The sequence below is a fragment of the Gobio gobio genome, assembly GCF_949357685.1.
Source record: "Gobio gobio genome assembly, chromosome: 16".
Taxonomy (NCBI): Eukaryota; Metazoa; Chordata; class Actinopteri; order Cypriniformes; family Gobionidae; genus Gobio; species Gobio gobio.
The window spans coordinates 4719138-4739590 of NC_137109.1; the positions used below are offsets into that span (position 1 = coordinate 4719138).

General features: G+C 39.2%; 1 protein-coding gene across 1 annotated transcript; it reads right to left on the minus strand.

The window, feature by feature from the left end:
* Positions 1–1935: 1935 nt before the first annotated feature.
* Positions 1936–19142, minus strand: LOC307139838 (zinc-binding protein A33-like). The gene is made up of 6 exons (XM_079838957.1): positions 18573–19142; positions 17970–18065; positions 17625–17855; positions 17492–17514; positions 17291–17409; positions 1936–3344 (listed from the first exon to the last, which is right to left on the minus strand). Exons 1-6 carry the CDS (start codon positions 18963–18965, stop codon positions 2794–2796), a joined length of 1413 nt encoding a protein of 470 aa, XP_079695083.1. The 5' UTR covers positions 18966–19142; the 3' UTR covers positions 1936–2793.
* Positions 19143–20453: the final 1311 nt, after the last annotated feature.

A 20453-nucleotide genomic window follows, 5' to 3' on the forward strand; every position in this document is an offset into this window, starting at 1 on the left:
TGTCCATGGAGCGGACCTGTTTACATTTCACTGCCAGTTGTATATTGTGTATATAACTGTGTATGTGACAAATAAAACTCTTGAATCTTATCATTGCTTTGGGCACAAAACGTGTTCAATGACGACATCTTTCAATTTACATTCATTCTTTTCTGACTTTGACACAAACACCACCAAAACATTATGTACTATACAGGCCAATTTGAACATTTTTACATTCTCTTTTCAAAACTGTTAAACTTATGTTAAAAAAAATAGAAATTTGCTACATTTCGACAGTAATACCATATTGACATATATTTTGAATCTAAAATACTATCAAAACAAATAGATTTAGCTGGTGTTAGTTTTTAAATTGCATTGCCATCCATTCAAAAGGGAAAAATTTAGGAATAATGTTATACTATACTGGACCAAGGACCATGTAACATAAACTGCAGTGAATTATAGTGTAAGTCTTTTTTTGAAAAGAAAATTTTACAAAAGAAAACATTGTGTAATGATCATGTGTTTTAGGTCTGTGTTTTATGATTGAAAAAGTGTGTTTGTTGGGTCCTTTTTGGTAGTTTTAGTGCATTTTGAACACTAAAATAACTGCTGTGCCAAGCTGAAATTCAGTTGTGTGAATTTGTGTGAAAAAGTGTGTGAAGAGTTTTAAAAAAGTGACCCAAGTATTGAAAAATGTGTCGTAGGGATTGGAAAAAGTGTACATTGATTTAATTTTCCCAGGTAAATCCCAGCGTTTTCTCTAGTTTGGATGAGAAGTTTGTGTCTGTGACATGGGTCTAACAGCTCTGTAAGGCCTCTTCCTCACCTGTGAGACAATGGCTTTGGCCTTTCCTGTATTCATATGTAAATGGAGTTTGGGGGATGTGTAAGCAAACAGATCTACACTAGGCTAAATACACGCATGAGTTTTTTTAGTTGTCTCTTGTGACTTTCTCACTGCAACCGAACATTACTTTGGAGTTTTTGCAGAAATATCTTTGCCATTGTGCCTGTTATTTCATAAAGAAACCTTACAGCAGCCATTTACAGCAGCCACAGTGCTGTAACACCACAGAATTCTGGGTCTTTGTTTGAGTCTGTTTGACGTCTATCTCTCAGCTACAATCGCTAGGACACCTTTCAAAGCAAAGCAGTTAATTTCACGTTCAAAATGTGCTAAAACTACCAAAACACTTAATTGATGTCTTAAATCAACTCATTCTTCCAGAACACAATGAGGATTCACCCAACATATACACTTTTAACTCATACAACAAAAAACACTAACAACAGTCAGCATTATAGTATATTTTTTTGCTGTGTAAATTTCCATCCATTAGCCCAAAAACCGAAAACTAATGACGTGGTCAAAAGGAATTCTGCGTGTAAGCCTTTTCAGCCTTTAGGTGAAGTTCTTTTAATTTATTGATATCTCATTTTAAATCTGACTCCATTAATAATTGTATCTGACTCCAATTCTATCTGACTCCATAAAGTGTGTTATATTTAGAGTTTATCAGCTGATTTGAAGATTAGTTGCGATTTAATTTAGATCAATGATTTTTCGTAGTATCACTTATTTTCAAATATTAATATCCTCCATGGGACACGGAGTCGCAAATAGGCTAAGCGTCCGGATTTCGCTTGCTCTAACGGTCACAGATTAGTCAGTTCTGATATTACAGAGGATTGCAGGGTGAACTATCTTACCTCTAAGTGAGTCACACATGTGCACTCATAATAAAACATGTAATTTTAGTGATAGTCACGGAAACTGCAACTTATAATAACAATGGCAGGTCAGAAATCAGGTTTTCCCTCATGCATGGCTCAATGCTCCCGCTATGGAGTTCCCAGTATGGCCTGCCCTGGCAGAGAGATCTGCGGTAACCCCTACAAAACCCTGCATGGACATGAATAAAAAATGATTTCAGAAAGATACAGAATAAATCAAGATTAACATTTATTTTGGCCAGACCGGAAAAGTAAATAAGTAAACAAGAATCCATGGTACACAACTGATCAGCGTAAAAACATAAAACACAATTGCAAAGCAATATGAAAATAATTTAAAAGAGTCATCATGTCTGGCACATCTACATGCAGTTTGCACGGGGGGTCTGATTGCAGAATATTCCCCCAGAGAGTTAGAACATCCAGCCTTAAATACTCCAACTAGAACAAAAGGGCTGTAAATATTTGCAACACCCCCACCTGGTTTTGGGGGAGTGGATCAGATATCTTTGAAGAGACTACTCAAAGGAGAACTGAATTCTCATTAGTTTTCCAATCTTTCTAATACTACCAGTGATACTGAGACCATTTTACCATTCGCACTGAGACCTTTAAAAAGACATCAAACATGAAAGGGATACAACAATAGATTTACAAAATACATCATCACTGATATATCTGCATTTGGTGACTTGAAACCAGGACAAGGAGAGGGCAAAATGGGGAGGGGGGAGGAATGTTTGTCAGGGTGTTGTCACAGTTTCTGTGAGATCTTTTCCTCAAGATTAGTGACTTTTATTGTTCAATTACTGAGGTGTGTATCTCAACTTTTGTCTTAGCACCAAAACAGACTCTTACAATATAAACAGCTGCTATTCATACTGTGTGTTTCCAGAGCTCGATTTATTGGATACATTTTAAATGTAAGTGTGATTGACGAATGAGACGCTTTGATTACAGTGTTATTATTGAAGCATGATTTGCAAAACTATGTATATTATGTTAATTTTTCTAGAAGAAACTAGAGAAACTTGCTCTAACTGGTAAAACTGAATTAATCTGGAAGCAGAATCAGATTGAACTGTGATTTTCTGCTGTAATAATCAGTTTAACTGGTAAGATCCTCAGAGGAGAAGTTGTGCAGCCATTACATAAGAATGGAAACACAGTCTCTGTGAAGGACGTCCTGAATGTGCGTAAATGTGTGTTAGTGACAGGATCAGAGAATGACACTGTTCCTCTGTCATAGTCCAGCTGAACTCTCACACGCTGAAGCTTCACTTTAACAGGAAAGACAGTGTCAGGTTGATCTGGGGATTTTGAGCTGTATTCGCTGTTTATGTATCGCACACACCAGACATTAGACTTAAAGAAAACCCGTCCCTTCCTTTGGTTTGATGCTGTGGTTATTCCAAGACTCCAGACTGTATTGTCACCAACCTCCACATCCCAGCAGTGTGTTCCTGAGTTAAAGCCCTCAGATCCCAGGACACATGGACACCAGTCAAACCTCTCTGGATTATCAGGAAGTGTTTTATCTTCATCACTGAGCGACACACTGGTCAGATCAGACGAGAGTGTGAGACGAGGAGATGCTGTGTTTGGATCTAGAGTCAACGGAGCTGCAAAGAGAAGAACATCAGATTACAGGAGGAAATATGATCAGAAATGTAAATATAAAACATAAATCCTGCTATCATAACAATGGTCTCTCAGTTTCTGTCCGAATGGATTGAGGCTTCAGGTTTAATATCAGTATTCAACTAGATTAAAAAGTTTGTCGAGACAAACTTTAAGTTGGCTTGAAAAAGCCGGACCAGAAAGTTTGAAAAAGTTAGAAAAGTTTAAAGTTTGAAATAGTTTGAGTTTTAGTTAGTAGTTTAGACCGGCTATGCGGTTGCTAGGGTACTCAGGTGGTTGCTGTGCGGTTGCTAGGGTACTCGGGGTGGTTGGTAAGGTCTTGCTATGTGGTTGCTAGGGTACTCAGGTGGTTGCTAGGGTGGTTGTTATGCGGTTGCTAAGGTACTTGGGGTGTATGTGGTTGCTAAGGTGGTTGCTATGCGGTTGCTAAGGTATTTGGGGTGGTTGCTATGTGGTTGCTAGGGTTTGCTATGTGGTTGCTAGGGTACTTGGGTGGTTGCTAAGGTCTTGCTATGTGGTTGCTAGGGTACTCAGGGTGGTTGCTAGGGTGTTGCTATGCGGTTGCTAGGGTATTCTGAGTGGTTGCTACGGTCTTGCTATGTGGTTGCTAGGGTACACTTGGTGTGGTAGCTATGGTGTTCTGGGTGGTTGCTAAGCAGTTGCTAGGATGTTCTGTGGTTGCTAGGGTATTCTGGGTGGTTGCTACGGTGTTCTGGGTGGTTGCTATGATAGATAGATAGATAGATAGACAGACAGACAGACAGACAGACAGACAGACAGACAGACAGACAGACAGATAGATAGACAGATAGATAGATAGACAGATAGATAGATAGATAGATAGATAGATAGATAGATAGATAGATAGATAGATAGATAGATAGATAGATAGATAGAGAGTTTAATGAGTCTCTATGGTTTAGTTCATAGAATGTCAGTTGGAGTGAGTCTGGGCTTCAGTGTTTAGATTTGAATTTTTGACAGTTGGACAGTTTGAAAATCTGAACATTCCGTCAATGAAAGTCTATGGGAGTTTTTCCGAGTTTTAATCAGCATTTTTAGGAAAAGCGTAAGTCCGATCAGTTAGAAAAGATATAGCAACTCAAGCCAGAACCGTCTGAAGGTCTGATACTGGACGCGAATGATGCGAATAATTTGCGCGAAGTTGGACGCTTGAACATTTTGAGTTTACTCGCTTCATTCGCGTGACATTCACTTCACAACAGAGCAGCTTTTCCTCAGCCAGTTCTTCTGCCGCTGCTCTGATGTCTCTGTGGCGGCTCCAGATATAATTCGTCTTGTGATGATGTAACGGCCGATCTTTGGTCTCATGGATCTATAATTTGTTCTCTGGCAAATCAATTAGGCTGAGGGCAAAGTGAAGTTTCCTTACTTTTTTATTTTTAGGCTATTTAACTTTAAGTTACCGTTGTAGCCGACTAGCGCTGACTTTGAATGTTTGACTTACTTGTTTGCTTTATTTCATGTATAGCTGATTATCAGTGTTGGGGAGTAGTTAACTACAAGTAGCTAAGCTACTAACTTAACTACATTTTTCAGTAGCTTGTCAGTTGCTCAGTTGCTTTTAAAACACTGTAGCTTTTCCAGTAGCTAACTACTTTTTCCAGCAAGTAGCGGTGTAGCGCGACCAAAAGCTACATTACGTTTTGTGTTTTGACGAGCCTGTAATGCATTGAAGCAGCTCAGTGTTTTCTTCTTATTTGATCACATACTAAAATCGCGCGTTGCTACCATCTTTATTTCATTGCGCATCTTGCGGCTTTACGGTTCACAGAGAAGAGATCGTCTGATGATTATGTAAAGGACGTACAGGAGTGGGTTGATAACTTCACACAAATCAACTAGTAAAGGTCACACTTAATTTATACAAACAAAAGATTAAAACGCTGTCTGCGTCGAAGACTTCAAGCACATACAGGTGAATAATTACCTTTTTAAATTGATTATCCTGCTATATATATATATATATGCATTTTTGTCTACTCCTGTGTATCAAAGTTGCTTATATTTTGTTCCTGCATTGATGGGACATGACATTTGTAGCGATTTTGCACTTGACAGTCAGTTTGAGATATAGACTACATTTGAGTATTGTATATTTGGATAGTTTACAAAATAAAACTTTACTCTTATCATAATTGTATTGCATTGTGTTGTTTTAAACCCCAAACATTTAACTTAAAACATTCTTCATTAACGATTATTCATTTATTTGTAAATATGCATTTAATTGTAAAAAAATAAAAAATAAATAAAAGTAGTTTCGAAGTAGCTAGCAACATTTTGGTAGTAACTTGTATTGTATCTAACTACTTTTTCAGAAGGGTAGCTTGGCTGTAGTTGAACTACTTTCATGTTTAAGTAGCTTGTAGCTTGTCAAACTGCTGTTTCAGAGTAGCTTCCCCAACACTGCTTATTTTACCTTTTACTTCTACTTTTGTATTATTGATCATACATTGCATTTAACGAAAAAGAGACTGGGTTGTGTTTCATGTAATTTCATGTTATCAAAGTGATAATTATATTGTCTGAACCAGATATTAAAGGATTAGTTCACTTTTAAATAAACTTTTGTTGATAATTTACTCACTCCCATGTCATCCAAGATGTCCATGTCTTTCTTTCTCACAGCAAATTCACCGGTGTTGATTCTCCAGTGTTACAATAAAGTGTTACAATAAAGTGTTGCATCAACACTTAACAGATTGGGTTTAACACCAGAAGTGTCAGCTTTAAATAAGTGTTGGTGTCATTTTACGTTGTTCCAAACCTTAACTCTATTTTAGAGTTAACCAAGCCACACCCCAGTTTACGTGCAAAACGTCGTTTTGAACCAGACCTCGTGCGGGTGGACGCCATTTTACTACTGAAAGAGTGGTGGTAAGTATCTGATATTTTCACTTGATACTAGTATAGATAAATGAAAAATATAATGTAAATTGATTCCAATATTTATAATGTCTAATCGTAGTCATCCGTTGTTCGATTTAAAACCACTATAATAACGAATAACTAAGATCAGACAGCCAGTGAGCTCACGTGTGATTTTAGTTAATTAACCCATTTCATATGTCTTATTATAAACGATTTAAGCCTTGATTATGCTTAGAGTCATCTTTCGTTATGCCTGCGCACGTTTTAAAAAAAATGTATTCGCTGTAAGCACGTTCGGGAATGTTCTTTCCGAGCACACTCGACAAAGCGTCACACGTGCGCGAAGCACTTCTGACTTCTCACAAATGTCTGCTGTGTTTTATCACTATCAAGATTATCATTGGACTAAAACAAATTATGATTTTAAATCGAAGATTGTAATAGGATTCCTGCTGCTCGTTGACCGTGCTTCTATGAGAGTGGTTTCTAAATTATACGTTTAATGTGAAATGTTTGAGCAGTGTGGAAGGATTTTCTGACCAATGGATTTTTTTTGTAGTGAATTAAATACGTTTAAGGATCAGAAGACGGTATTTGTTAGTATTTGCTTTGTTCATTTTATGCCGTATGTTCGAATATGACCAGTCATTTTCGCGTCATCACCCAGGTTTAGTGCCAGAAGACGCGAATGAGAAGTCGCGCGCTGTGAGAAAATGTGTCTGTTTGCACTCATCTGAGAGCGCGCACACGTCTCACAGCGCGCAAATATTCTCTTTCAAGTCTTGCTCTTGAACGGACAAACTCTCGCAAAAAGTATGTCAACATGTCCATCTTGATGAGTATTCTAGCAGACATAGTCTGTATATATGCCTTAAGTAAACTTTATACAGTTGAGAAAGACGATGCATATCCATGCACTAGGTCTTAAAGTGGCAGTAGCCTTTACTGCTGTCTTGTAGTGGAATAGAGGTAGAAATTATATTAAGGCACTGCTCTTTACTCGTCTCCCTATGGCTGAAACGATCTGTTGCCAGTAAAAAAGTTGACCAACAGATATTTTTAAATAACAGTTAACGTTACTGTGTAATGGCCTGCAATAAAGTGCAGCCTTTTTTTTCCCGTGTCGAACGCATCTTTCCAAACTACGTTAGTAGTGGGAAGTTATTTTTCTTACATTGTGAAGGTGAACGTCTGTCTGCTTGTCATCGTTTTTTGTGCCAAAAATATGTCTTTGTATTGTAAAACATAATTGTTTCTAGATGAATATCTTCTGAAATGTCCCTTGGGGTTTCTCTTGGGGTTTTTGGGGTTTCTCAAAGCCGTAGGCCTGATTACTGTGTTCTGGAAGGAAATTACACTTTAAGGGTAAGGACACACCATTTTGATAGAGGTTTGGGTGGTATGGCAAACTGTTTCACGGTAACAATATTGATCATTTTGATGTATATTGTGCTGCCCTATTTGAAAATCTTTTTAATATTTTGATATTTTTACAAATTTTGTTTCAAATGGAATCAGATTGTATTTATAGAAAACCAGTAAGAGGTGTTTCTTCCTCTCCAAACTAGGAGTTCAGACGCAAAATTACAATGATTGTCAAAGTACAATTTCGAAATCAGAAGAAGTTCATAAAAATCCCAGAGGCTTGCTTTGATTTGTTTATAGCAGAGGGTGAGTGATATTTAAAGTTATTAATAATGGTGTATATCTTTTTTCAAGTTGTGAATAAAGCATTGCCTAAAATTGACAAACATCTTTGCTTGCAGTGAAAGAGAAGTTCTCAATACCAGAAGATCTTGCAGTGACTGTTACAGATGAAACCGGTACAGAGGTGCATGATAAAGATGTGTTTCCTGATGTAGTGACCACCAGTGGGTTGGTTCTTGTCATAAATGAATTGAATGACATAGGTGAGTGATGTGTCCCAATATCATAATGAATGCTGATAGTGTTTGATATGTTCAGTATTTTAAATGTTGTAAGTAGTGTTGATGACGTGTGGAGAAATGTATTCCAAAAAGGTAAACAAATGACGAGCTATATTACAAGTACCAGTTCTAATCTCTATTCCTACAGCCAAAGTCCTGGAATAAAAATGATCAGAATTAGATAAATGCATTGTTAAATGCAGTGTTAGGCCCGATCACACAGAACGTGTTTTTCAGGGGGGGTTTTTTTATGTTGCTAAGAAACCCCCGAATCAGCTGTTCTGTCAGTCTTATAAAGGTAATGGTCACCATAACGGAACACCCGCCTCTCCATTCATTCGATTGGACAATAGAAAAAAAACGTCATGACGTCAGGTGCTTTTCCGCTCAGAGTTGATTTTTTTTTTTCAACTTCAGGCACTCAGAGCGCTCCTTCTAAAACGCGAGGTGCCTGTGGTGCATAAGAAGCACGCATAACGCTCTCTGACAACAGAAATCTATTAAAAAAAAAGGTGCCTCTCGTTCTGTGTGATCGGGGCCTTAAAGGATTAGTTCACTTTCAAATAAACTTTTGCTTATAATTTACTCACCCCCTTGTCCTCCAAGATATCCATGTCTTTCTGTCTTCAGTCGAAAAAAAATGAAGATTTTTGATGAAAAGATTTCAGGATATTTCTCCACATAATGGAAGTCAATAGACCCCAAACGGTTCAAGGTCCAAATGAGAGGTTCAGTACAGCTTCAAAAGGGCTTTAAACCACATCAAACGATACCAGACGATCAATAAGGGTCTTATCTAGCCAAACGGTCTTTTTTTTTTTTTATAAATAAAGTTTAAGTTTTATAAGCACAAATGCTCGCCTTGCTCTGTTCAGTGATGCGCTCTCGTGACGTCAAGTAAAACGCAATTACGTTGGAACGGTCACGCTAGACGCAGGCGCAAAGACCTTTGAATATGTGGATACGGTCCTCCCTCCGCTCATTTGTAAACACTGACTCGGTTCTTCCGCCTGCGTCTAGCGTGACCTTTTCAACATAATTGTGTATTATGTGACGTCACGAGCGCGCATCACTGAACAGAGCACGGCGAGCATTTGTGCTTATGAAACTTAAACTTTATTTATTTTTTTAAATTACAGATTGTTTGGCTAGATAAGACCCTTATTGATCGTCTGGTATCGTTTGATGTGGTTTAAAGCCCTTTTGAAGCTGTACTGAACCTCTCATTTGGACCTTGAACCGTTTGGGGTCTATTGACTTCCATTATATGGAGAAATATCCTGAAATCCTTTCATCAAAAATCTTCATTTCTTTTCGACTGAAGACAGAAAGACATAGATATCTTGTATGACAAGGGGGTGAGTAAATTATAAGCAAAAGTTTATTTGAAAGTGAACTAATCCTTTAAACTGGCTAACATGACATCTATTAACCCTGGTTTGAACATTAGCAGGACCTTCCACACCTCAATCTTCAGTCAGCTTAGATACAGATACACTCTCTCTGACTTCAAAAAGCAGTGCCAGTGAGGACAGTGACTGGTTTAGTCCAAAACGATTCAGAAAGGATGATGATGAGGCTTCACAAAGCACACAGGCCAGAGATGTGAGTCCTAGTAGCCTTACACAGACACTGGGGTTTTTACTTATCACAACCTTAAGCTTTACATGCTTGTAGTTTCCTTGATGCTCTGTTTTTTTTCTTCATTTAAAAAACAAACAAAAAAAAGTATAGTAATGAGCTTTTCCAGACCAAGAGCATAGTTCAGGGACATTTAAATATTCCTGAATTTTCTGCTTTTATCTATCTGTTTATTCCTCCTTTTATAGTTGATAAAACAAATTCTACAGACAAGACCGGGTGGAGCAAATGTGCTTAAGGAGTATGAAGATGCAGGGACAATTAGTGTTGACACGAGAAAAGTGATGGTGAACATCTTAGTTGCACACATGATTGAGACAGAAGGGTAATTATCAAAATATAATTCAGTTTCGGGTTGTTGATTTGTTCGTGATTATGACAGTACATAGATTGTGATGTAAATTGATCTAGTTGGGTGCTACAAATTTTTATGCTAATTTTCTAGCTGATAACCTGTTGATTTGTTCTGAAAGTTAGAGTAGTTAAATTAAATATTCTCAAACTTTATTTTATTTTTATATAAAGTAATATTTGAGTGTTCCCATTCTTCAGGAGAGTCCCACATCGACATACCAAACAGAAGTATGGTTTGGGAATTATCACCTTGTTTCCCTCACTCAAAGATCCCCAAGGGCGGACTGGATATGTAAGTGATTATCAATGATCAGAACATTCAATATTTTTGTTGTCATTTTGAAATGTCTTACTAAGAAGTTGACATTTTCAAAGGAGGGTTAAATTAAGTTTGTCATTTGTCAGGAACATTTTTATGATGGCCAAAAAAACACTGGATTCTTGTCGTGGCGCCTCAAGACGGTACAAAGGGGGACGAAAACTTCTGCAAATAAGGATGATCCGAGAACCGAGGAAAAGGGAGGCCCTTTGCTTGACAGACAGCCGTGTTGTCATGAAGATCAGCTAGATAATGATCAAAGTCTAGAGGCCATCTCTTTGATGAATCATACAAGAGAACGTGAGGTCATCATGCAGAAAATGAGGGCAACGTTTGAATACAGACAGCGCCTTGTCCATGATCCAGAGAGATCCACCACCATTCTCTCCATGTTTCCTCGATTTCTGGATACTAAAGGATTGGTATGTTGTAGTTTTTTTCACTTCCTTTTTTTAAGCAAATTTAAATGCTAGTTTCAGAGAACTGTTAATTTGTCTAATTTGTTGAAACTGAACACATTAAGCTTGTGAATATAATTAATGTTTTATGGTCATTTCTTTTTCATGTTTTCTTCTGCTTCAGATTCTTCAGGACTTCACTCTCCTCTTTGGGTCAGAAACTGCTTCCAGACTTTTGGAAAGGTGGCCAACTGCTTTCAAAGCAAAGGTTATCAGACTAGCGGAAACCTTGACTCCTACTCCACTGCTGAAAAGATTACTGTCATCTGCCAAACAGAACAGAGAAAGCAGCGAGGCACAGGATTCTGTGAGTTGTACACAAATAACATGCAATGGCTTTGCAGCTTAAATCTAATAAACTTATTATATACATTTACATATGTTGTGTGTTTTTCAGATTGGGACAGTGACATATCTTCCTTCCTTCTGCTTCTGCATCTCTTATCACCCCAGGCTTCAGGAAGAAAGAAAACCCATAAGATCAGTGTTTGTCAGGCTGTTGACCATCTGGTGGTATTTCACAAAGTAAGTAACTGGAGCACTGGTGACATAATACAAGGGCTATAAGTGTTGTACCTCGAATCGGTCCATTTCTCCAGTTGATAATTCTATATTAGATACACTCTAAAATGGGGGTTAATATAGCAAGTTGATAATTCTCAACCTAAACTGAATTAACAGCAGGTTGATGCATATACTTTTCTTCTGGACTGTCTCCTGTTCTTTACAATGTTCAATTAAGCTAAAAAGATTCAAATGTGTTTAATTGATTAAGATGTACTTATTAATTTGTAATTAATATTGAAAGTATAATTTTTTTTCTTCATTCAGACATGCCGGAGTATACAGGAACACCTTGAGACAGAAGAGAATCGTCAACCATACATTCTTGCCTCAGGGTCCAGCAAGGAAGCCATCAGTCACTTCTTCATTGTGGTTGATAAAAAGATCATCCCCTGTCAAGCATCCTCTTCACTAGCAGCAATTGATGAACTCTTCAAGGTCCATTTTGTTTTCAGCATCAGTTATGATCTTCCCCTCAAAAATATGTGCACTTTTGTCCAGACTACAGTCTACGGAATTGATGTAGGCACCACAAGTGAGAGCCCAAGGGTAAAGGAGCTCAGAGCTAAATTCTTGAATGATGTTTAGATGCTACATCTGTAAATCGCTGCTTGCTACAATAGTAAAATTAATTCGGCACCTTAAACTTGTACATGGTTTGTACCCTGGGAAGAAATTTGAGCTAGTTTGTGCTCAGGATGGTTGTTCCTTGCAATTTAAAAGTTATGCAGGGTTTAGAAAACACTTAACTAGATTTCATTTTAGAGGTGTAGCATCCAGCAGTGAGAATTTATCCCTGCAAAATCAACAAGCTCCAAATCCCAATGAAGCAGTGTCACTTGTTGTGTCTGACACAGAGCAAAGATCAGATAGTGATGCAAGTTTGCATGAATGTTCTTCTGTTTCAAGGGATGGTTCCAGGGAAATGTGTGCATCCCTAATAGCCAAATTGCAGGGTAACGGTGTTGCAAACAGTTTAATTATGTCAGTTGTTGAAAGCATGGAGGATTTTGTTAATGATTTCCATACGAGTTTAAGAGAAACATTTTTAAATGTTGTGCCAGTTGATAGCACAAGTAGAAGTTCAGTTGACGAAGTTTTTAATAGTTTTCAGAATCCATTCTCTGATTTTAATACCGATACAAAATGGAGAAAATATTTCAGTGAGAAATGGGGGGTTGTTGAACCTATTGAAGTGCATTTAGGAGTCAGATACGATTCAAGAAGAAATAAAATCTCTGGAATGTATGAACAGATTCCAGTTAATGACACGTTCATATATATCCCTCTTCTGAAGACTCTTGAGTTCATTTTTAGGAATGATGAAGTGTGTAATCTCATTCAAGAGAAACGGCAAAGTGACATGTATCTAGATTTTTGTGATGGACAGTATTACAAAAAACATCCTTTGTACTCCATCCATTGCAATGCACTTCAGATCCAAATTTACTATGATGATTTCGAAACAGCAAACCCATTAGGATCTAAACATGGGATACATAAACTTGGCTGTTTATATTTTACGCTTCGAAACTTGCCACCACACATGAATTCTTCCTTAATCAACATACATCTAATTTCTTTGTTCCATTCTGAAGATGGAAAAAAGTATGGCATGGACAAAATACTTGGCCCATTAGTTGATGATGTGAGAACTTGAGCAGGAGGGAATGAATGTGTCATTTTCTGAGGAGCCCATCTTTGGGACTATTGCACAAATTACCGGTGATAACCTAGGGCAGGGGTAGGCAAGTTCGGTCCTAGAGAGCCGCTGTCCTGCAGAGTTTGACTCCAACCCTGAAAAACCCTCACCTGCCTGTAGCTTTAGTAATCAGTGAAGACACTGATGAGCTTGTTCAGGTGTGTTTGATCAGGGTTGGAGCTAAACTCTGCAGGACAGCGGCTCTCTAGGACTGAACTTGCCTACCCCTGACCTAGGTCTAAATGGTATTCTTGGTTACGTTGAATCGTTTTCTGCAAAACATTATTGCAGACTGTGCCTCACTGACAAGGTTTTAGCACAGGAAGTATTTAGTGAGGATGATCCGCGTGTGATGTTGCGTAACCGACACCTAAATGAGGAGCATTATAAGTATCTTGCTGACAACCCCAACGAAAACTCTTGTTACGGTGTTAAAAGAAATTCTATACTCAATACCTTGACTCACTTTAATGTGTCTGAGAATTTTGTGCTGGATATTATGCATGATTATCCTGGAAGGAGTTGCACAGTATGAAGTGAAACTGCTTTTTGAATACATGAGTTGCAATCTTATTTCGTTCAATTCCATTCTTCAAAGACTGTATGCCTTCAACTATGGTTTTTTTGGACAAAAATAACCGCCCAACTAAGGTCAACCTTCAGCAAGCAGGAAATGGCATTGGACTCAATGCAAGTCAGACATTGTGTCTCATTAGGAACATCCCTCTCATATTTGGAGATTTGGAGAAGCACTGGCATTTGATGTTGCTCCTCTTACAAATTGTTAATATTGTGTTTTCTCCTTGCATTTCTGAAGGAATGACAATATTTTTGAAGCATCTGATAGTAGAGCATCACCGATTGTTCAGGGAGTTGTATCCTTCTAGGAATCTAATTCCAAAACATCACCTTATGATTCACTACCCTGAATGCATCAGGCAAATTGGCCCATTGATTCATGTATGGACGATGCGGTACGAAGCGAAGCACAGGTTTTTTAAGAAAAATCTAAAAAATTTCAAAAACCTGACCAAATCACTTGCAAAAAAACACCAACTAGCCATTGCCTATCACTGGGAGTCATGTACTATGAAAGGTATTGAGTCTGGCCCGGTTTCAAATGAATTGTTGTCTGACCTTGAAAACTGTGATTTTATTTCAGAGCAGCTCCACATTGATCCCTCTAGTGAGGTAACAGTCACACCATGGGTTAAATATCGTGGTACCGAGTATCGGTGTGGTCTTGTTGTTTGTTTAGACTTAGTTGATGATGCACCTGCCTTTGGAAAAATTGTTAAAATTTTTATCAAGGATGGAATTTACTTGTTGACCTCATGTATGGAATCCGAGTTTGTTGAACATCTCCATGCTTTCAGTATTGTTGCACTACAGCACGGTCTTGTACTCAGAAAGCCTGAACAATTGTTTTACTACAAGCCATTTGATTTACAAATGTCCTATGACAATGACAGTCTATTTTACATCATTTTGGATTGTTATTTGTAATAAATGTGACGGCTTGGTGATGTGCTGGAATACATTTTTGAAAGAGTTATATGGAGTGATGTGTTTAATTCAGTCAAATTATTCTTTTAGGATTCATTTTATTTTGTATTTCTTTAAAGTAGGTAATGCAGAACCCTAATAAGAAAAAAAATTACCAACACTAAATGGTAACTCCTTTAGTGTTGTTGTTATTTCTAAAAAGGTGTTCTATTAACACCAGGATGGTGTAATATTTGACTCCTATAAAGTTGAGTAGATTGTGATTTTCATTTTTCTGAAGTGTTAGGTCAACACCAGAACAGTGTAGAATTTCAACTCTGCTAGTGTGTTCTACACAGCTACGCTTAACTCTGTAACAGTGTTGTTGTTATCTGCATTGGTGTTAATATTTGACTCTATTAGAGTTAATTGTAACACTGTGTCAGTGTTATGAGAGGCAACACTTTTGAAAGTGTTGAACTAACACTTTGTGGGTGGTTCCCATATATACACTTTTAAAGTGTTGAAATTAACTCTATTGGTGTTGATTTCTGGATTTCAAATTCACTGTGTGCAGTCGAAAAGAAATTAAGGTTTTGGATGAAAACATTCCAGGGGTTTCCTCCATATAATGCACTTCAATGGGCTCCAAACGGTCCAAATACGAGCGTGGTCATAGATGTATGCGTAGATGCCTCATTAGCGCCTGCACGGATCAGTAGAATGAGGCATCTACAATCGATATTCTATGACCACGATCGTATTTGACCTCACTTAGCGGAAGTAATGGCTGAGCTCAGGGATGATCACGTTCGTCTGTTAAGAGTAGGGTTGCTACGATAGTCGGTGTTGCCGGTGTTACCGGTGTCCAGACTCAACACCGGTTACATCACTTGCCCACCGTGGCACCGCCCACCATCTTTTTGATTTTTTTATAGTAATAAAATCATTTCGTTCAGTTAGAGAACAGACAAGACAAATAAAAACTGAACATATCTGCTTAATAAAGCAGGATCCGACCGTGAGTATCGGCAGCGGCAGGAGTCATTCATCAGATTTAAGAGTGAGGAGCTGACTGAGATGATCGCTGAAGATTTTGGTTTCAAAGCGAAACGTAAAAGCGCCTATTTAAGGGAGTTTGTCATTTGTTTTGTTGTTGTGTTTTTCATTAAAAATAATAGGCTAATGAACCCACAATTCAAGCAACCCGCAGCCGAATTGGCGCTAATTCAAAACCGAAAGTAAAATGTGCACGGCCGCACAGAGAGCGCATTGTTTACTTTCGCCTGGCTCCGCAGTGCGAGCCTCCGCGCTACGCTGACTGCGCGCATTTATTTTTGCCGCGCGCACCCTCGCGCTCGTGCGGGCGCGTCGAGTATAAACAGCTTTACGGACGAACTGTTATTCATTCATGTCGTGCATCTCAATCATAGACTAATCAATGCTTGATCAGTGCCCTGACTACTGAACTAGGGAACTCATTGAGACGCACCCATGGCCTCACAGAGCGCGCATTTACAGACGAGCTGCCATTCACGGTGTGTGCGCACTGGCGCGTTTTCAGTTCAGAGTGGTCGTGTGCATGTTACTTTCGGTTAGATAGAATTAGTGATTTAAAAGCCTCTGCCGGTGATGCCGGTATTACCGGTGTTGTCACACATCAATTAACCGGTGGGAAAATTTCCTCACCGTCACATCCCTAGTTAAGAGGTAAAATAATAGCATAAATACTGCTCGGTTTCTCACAGAAACTGATGGTTTGGCTACATAAGAAACTTTTTCATCGTCTGGTGTCGTTTAAAGCCCTTTGAAGCTGCACTGAAACTGTCATTTGGACCTTGAACCGTTTGGGGCCCATTGAAGTGCATTATATGGAGAAAAACTCTGGACTGTTTTCATCCAAAACCTTAATTTCTTTTCGACTGCAGAAAGAAAGAAATGAACATCTTGGATGACATAATGTGAGTATGGAACATCTTGGGTGAGTAAATAATCAGCAAAAGTTTATTTAAAAGTGAACTAATTCTTTAATATACAGATTTTCTCCTCATTGTTGTCACTACTAGAGCAAGCTCCTGATTGGCTAACGTGGCGCGAATATCCGCCAAAGTTCAGATTTTTCAACTCGGGCGATTCGCGCCATTCACGCGTCAAACGCTCAAATCGCGACGGCTCATTCGTGTGAATCGCACCTCAGAATGTCTATTCGTGTCTTTCTATTGACTTAACTTGTAATTCACTCACGCAAATCGCGTCATTCACGTCCGGTGTGAACGCACCATTAGAGTCAGAAATTTAGAGTAAGAAAAATAATAATAATAACATTAATTTTAAACGGATTTCAGTAAGTTGGCTCTTCCAGGCCAACTTAATAAACACTATTGTATCCTAATACAGAAGCAGAGACCATGAGGAACAGACTTCTGTAGTCATTATGAGTTCACTGTATGATCTGATGATCTTCTGAAATACAGTTCAGAAATTCAAGAGATTATTAAATATATTTCTCTCAGATGTTAATGTTGTGTGTGTTTCTATCTGAAGGATGTTTTGCGCTGGTGTCAGATCTGCTGAGACTCACTGTGTTGGACAGTTTCCAGCATCTTCTTCCAGACTCTGAACGGCAGGTTACCCAGGTAACGGGACACATCAATCAAAGCTCCAGAACTCATCCGTGGATCCGGCTGTGAGATCTGGACTCTGGAGGAACATTCAGGAGTCAGAACTGCAGTGAATTTGAGTTCAGATCCACTGAGAGAAGAGATACGAGCAGCTCACTCACCTTTCTATTGAGACGCTAAAGTTCTGGAAAATATAGAGTTTGAAAACATGTTAATATCTTATCAAACACTCTCATTGTCAGTGAGTCTCAAGTTGTTTTCTGCTCAAAGAATGAAGCCAGATTGATTGGTCACCTTTAGAAACGAGACGTCATTGGCTTTCATCATCTCCTCCATGTCTCTGATTGTGTGTGAAAGAGCTGAGATGTGTGTGTTCATCTCCTCCAGCTTCTCCTTCATCATCTGCTTCTTCTGCTCCTCTTCCTCCCTCAGTGCAGTGATTGTAGCTTCTTCTTCGTCTCTGAGAAACTGATGAAGCTTCTCAAACTCTTCTTTAATCTGACGCTCTGTGTGCTCAGCTTGAGACTGAAATCACATCACATTCACTTCAGTCAGCTCTGTGTGAACACACACTCCACTAATGTCAATAATAAACTGTGTGTGTGAATGTTGAGTGTTTAACTCTTTACACATCCTCACCTCGATGTGTTGGATTGTTTTATCACACTTTCCTTTCATTTCTTCTCCATGTTTGAGCTTGTTTTGTAAGGACGTCAGCGCTGTATTAAATTCCTCCTACAGGTTAAGATGAAAATCTGTGAAATTTATGAAGCTATAAGAGGTTTAAACATTGTGTGTCTGGATGTTTTCTGTGTTCTATTATTTATATGTTGAATGGGTTATTCTCAGGACAATTTTTTATATAATTTGGAAAGGTCGAACATCAAGAAATCTTGTTTTCACCAAACAAATGTGGATTTTGCAACAGCCGATTCTTAATTATTATATCCGTGCAGTTGTAAAAGAGACTACTATCACTTTTTGGTGTGTCTTGTAATAAATCACATATTATCAATGAAAAAATATGAATAACTCATGACATTTTTATTGTTTTCAAAACATATTTTGTGCCAATGCTGTTACATTCAAGAAGATTTGAACATCCGAGCGGTCGAAGCAGTGCAGAGTTTTATATCAGTAGTAAGTCATGGAGATTTAGTCTGAGCAAAAATAAATACTGATTTATTACTGTTTCTATGTTTATCACTGTATTTAGCATGAAATGAGAGACATTTGTCTTACCTTGTAAGATGAAACCACTTCACTGAAGGGTCTGAATGTGTGTTTGGTGTGTTTCTCTGAGACTATGCACACTAAACACACAGGCTGTTTGTCCTCCTGACAGAAGAGTTTGAGTTTCTCACTGTGTAAACTGCAGATCTCCTCAGACTCTGATGAACGCCTCTCATTTCTCTCCTTCAGGAACGACTCACACAAGTTTTTTAATGCAAGATTAACTGGAGGATCATGTTTTGACAATCTCCTGCAGACGGGACACTCCTGAGTTTCCTTAGTTTTCCAGAACTGTTGTAGACACTCTTTACAAATACTGTGACTACAGGACAATAAAACAGGAACCTTGAAGATTTCATAGCAAACAGGACAAGAAAGCTCTTCCACATATTTTGAATCCATTTCCTTGTCTTGTAAAAGATCCAATAATCTACAATTTACTTTCACTTTCTGAACTTTGGTTTGAAAAGTTAATAATTACAATAAAAATCGAATTCAGAAATACACAATAATCCTAATATAAAGTGTCCTCTGTTCTTCACAACACTGACTCGATTTAGCTTTCAGTAAAAATGAAAGAAAGAAATAATGACTAGTAATTTCCTGGTTTTGTAAGAGGGTGGAGCTTCTGAAGACAGACTGGATTTCTGAGTCTCTGTTGGTGTTGTTCTGTTGTAATAGGCCTTGTATTGATGATTAAATAGAAAGTGTTCAAATATTTTCATTTTAATGATTACCTGCAGGTTAAGTTACTAAGCCTCTGTGAAACGACTTTGTGCAAAGACTGGCAAGCAGCTGATATACAGTCTTGTGAAAAAGAAAGGATGTCAAAGGTCAGGGCGGGCCAACCCAGACTGCACCCACCCCTGGAAAACCCGGGAACCACCTCGAGGAACGTGTCAAGGACCAGACAGACAAGGGAATAAAATACAGTTTATTTATTATATTAAAAGATCAATGAATTGGATAGGTCCTAATTAAAATCTTCTTGCCGCCAGGACAGTTCCAGAGTCACTAGACCTCCCGGGACGGGAGGGGAGGGACGATCGTGACGGACCGGATGCTCGTCGGAGGGGAATCAGGGGGGAGTCCCCGCGCCGTCCAGGTAGGTCACTGGGTAAGTACTCCTCTACGGGACTCAAGAGGGGAGGCCGTGGTCATACGAACCCCATTCAGACTGGAACCAGGTAAGTATGCCGATGCGGCAAGCGAGCCACTCTCTTCTTCTGAGCAGGGTAAAGGCTTCCAATAAGGGCGTGTGGGGACCACCAGGCGGGGGGACACTTTGAGCGGGGGCGCTCACGTCAGCTGAACGCTGGGACAGACACAGCACAGTTTCGACGGTTCAACAGTATGTGAAGCTTTTCAACTGATAGACCTTCTCTCCTTTCGAACAGGGTCAAGGCTTCCAATAGGGGCGTGTGGAGACCACCAGGCGGGAAGGACACTTTGGGCGGAGCACTCGACCACCAGGCGGGGAGGACACTTTGGGCGGAACACTCGACCACCAGGCGGGGAGGACACTTTGGGCGGAACACTCGACCACCAGGCGGGGAGGACACTTTGGGCGGAACACTCGACCACCAGGCGGGGAGGACACTTTGGGCGGAACACTCGACCACCAGGCGGGGAGGACACTTTGGGCGGAACACTCGACCACCAGGCGGGAAGGACACTTTGGGCGGAACACTCCACTTCAGCTGAGCACTGGAACAGTACAGCAAGGTCTCAACGGTTCAACAGGGTATGACGCTTTTCAACTGATATACCTTCTCTCCTTTTGAACAGGGTAGAGGCTTCCAATAAGGCGTGTGGAGACCACCAGGCGGGGAGGACACTTTGAGCGGGGCGCTCACGTCGGCTGAACACTGGGACAGACACAGCACAGTT

Bases quoted from the DNA above. Each gene is read 5' to 3' on its own strand.
- LOC307139838 (XM_079838957.1), bottom strand. From the start codon at position 18,965: ATGGATTCAAAATATGTGGAAGAGCTTTCTTGTCCTGTTTGCTATGAA. The intron at 17,515-17,624 runs GTGACCAATCAA...TATATTTTCCAG, and splicing joins ATGACGTCTCGTTTCTAAAG to AACTTTAGCGTCTCAATAGA. The intron at 17,410-17,491 runs GTGAGTGAGCTG...ATGTTCCTCCAG, and splicing joins TTTAGCGTCTCAATAGAAAG to AGTCCAGATCTCACAGCCGG.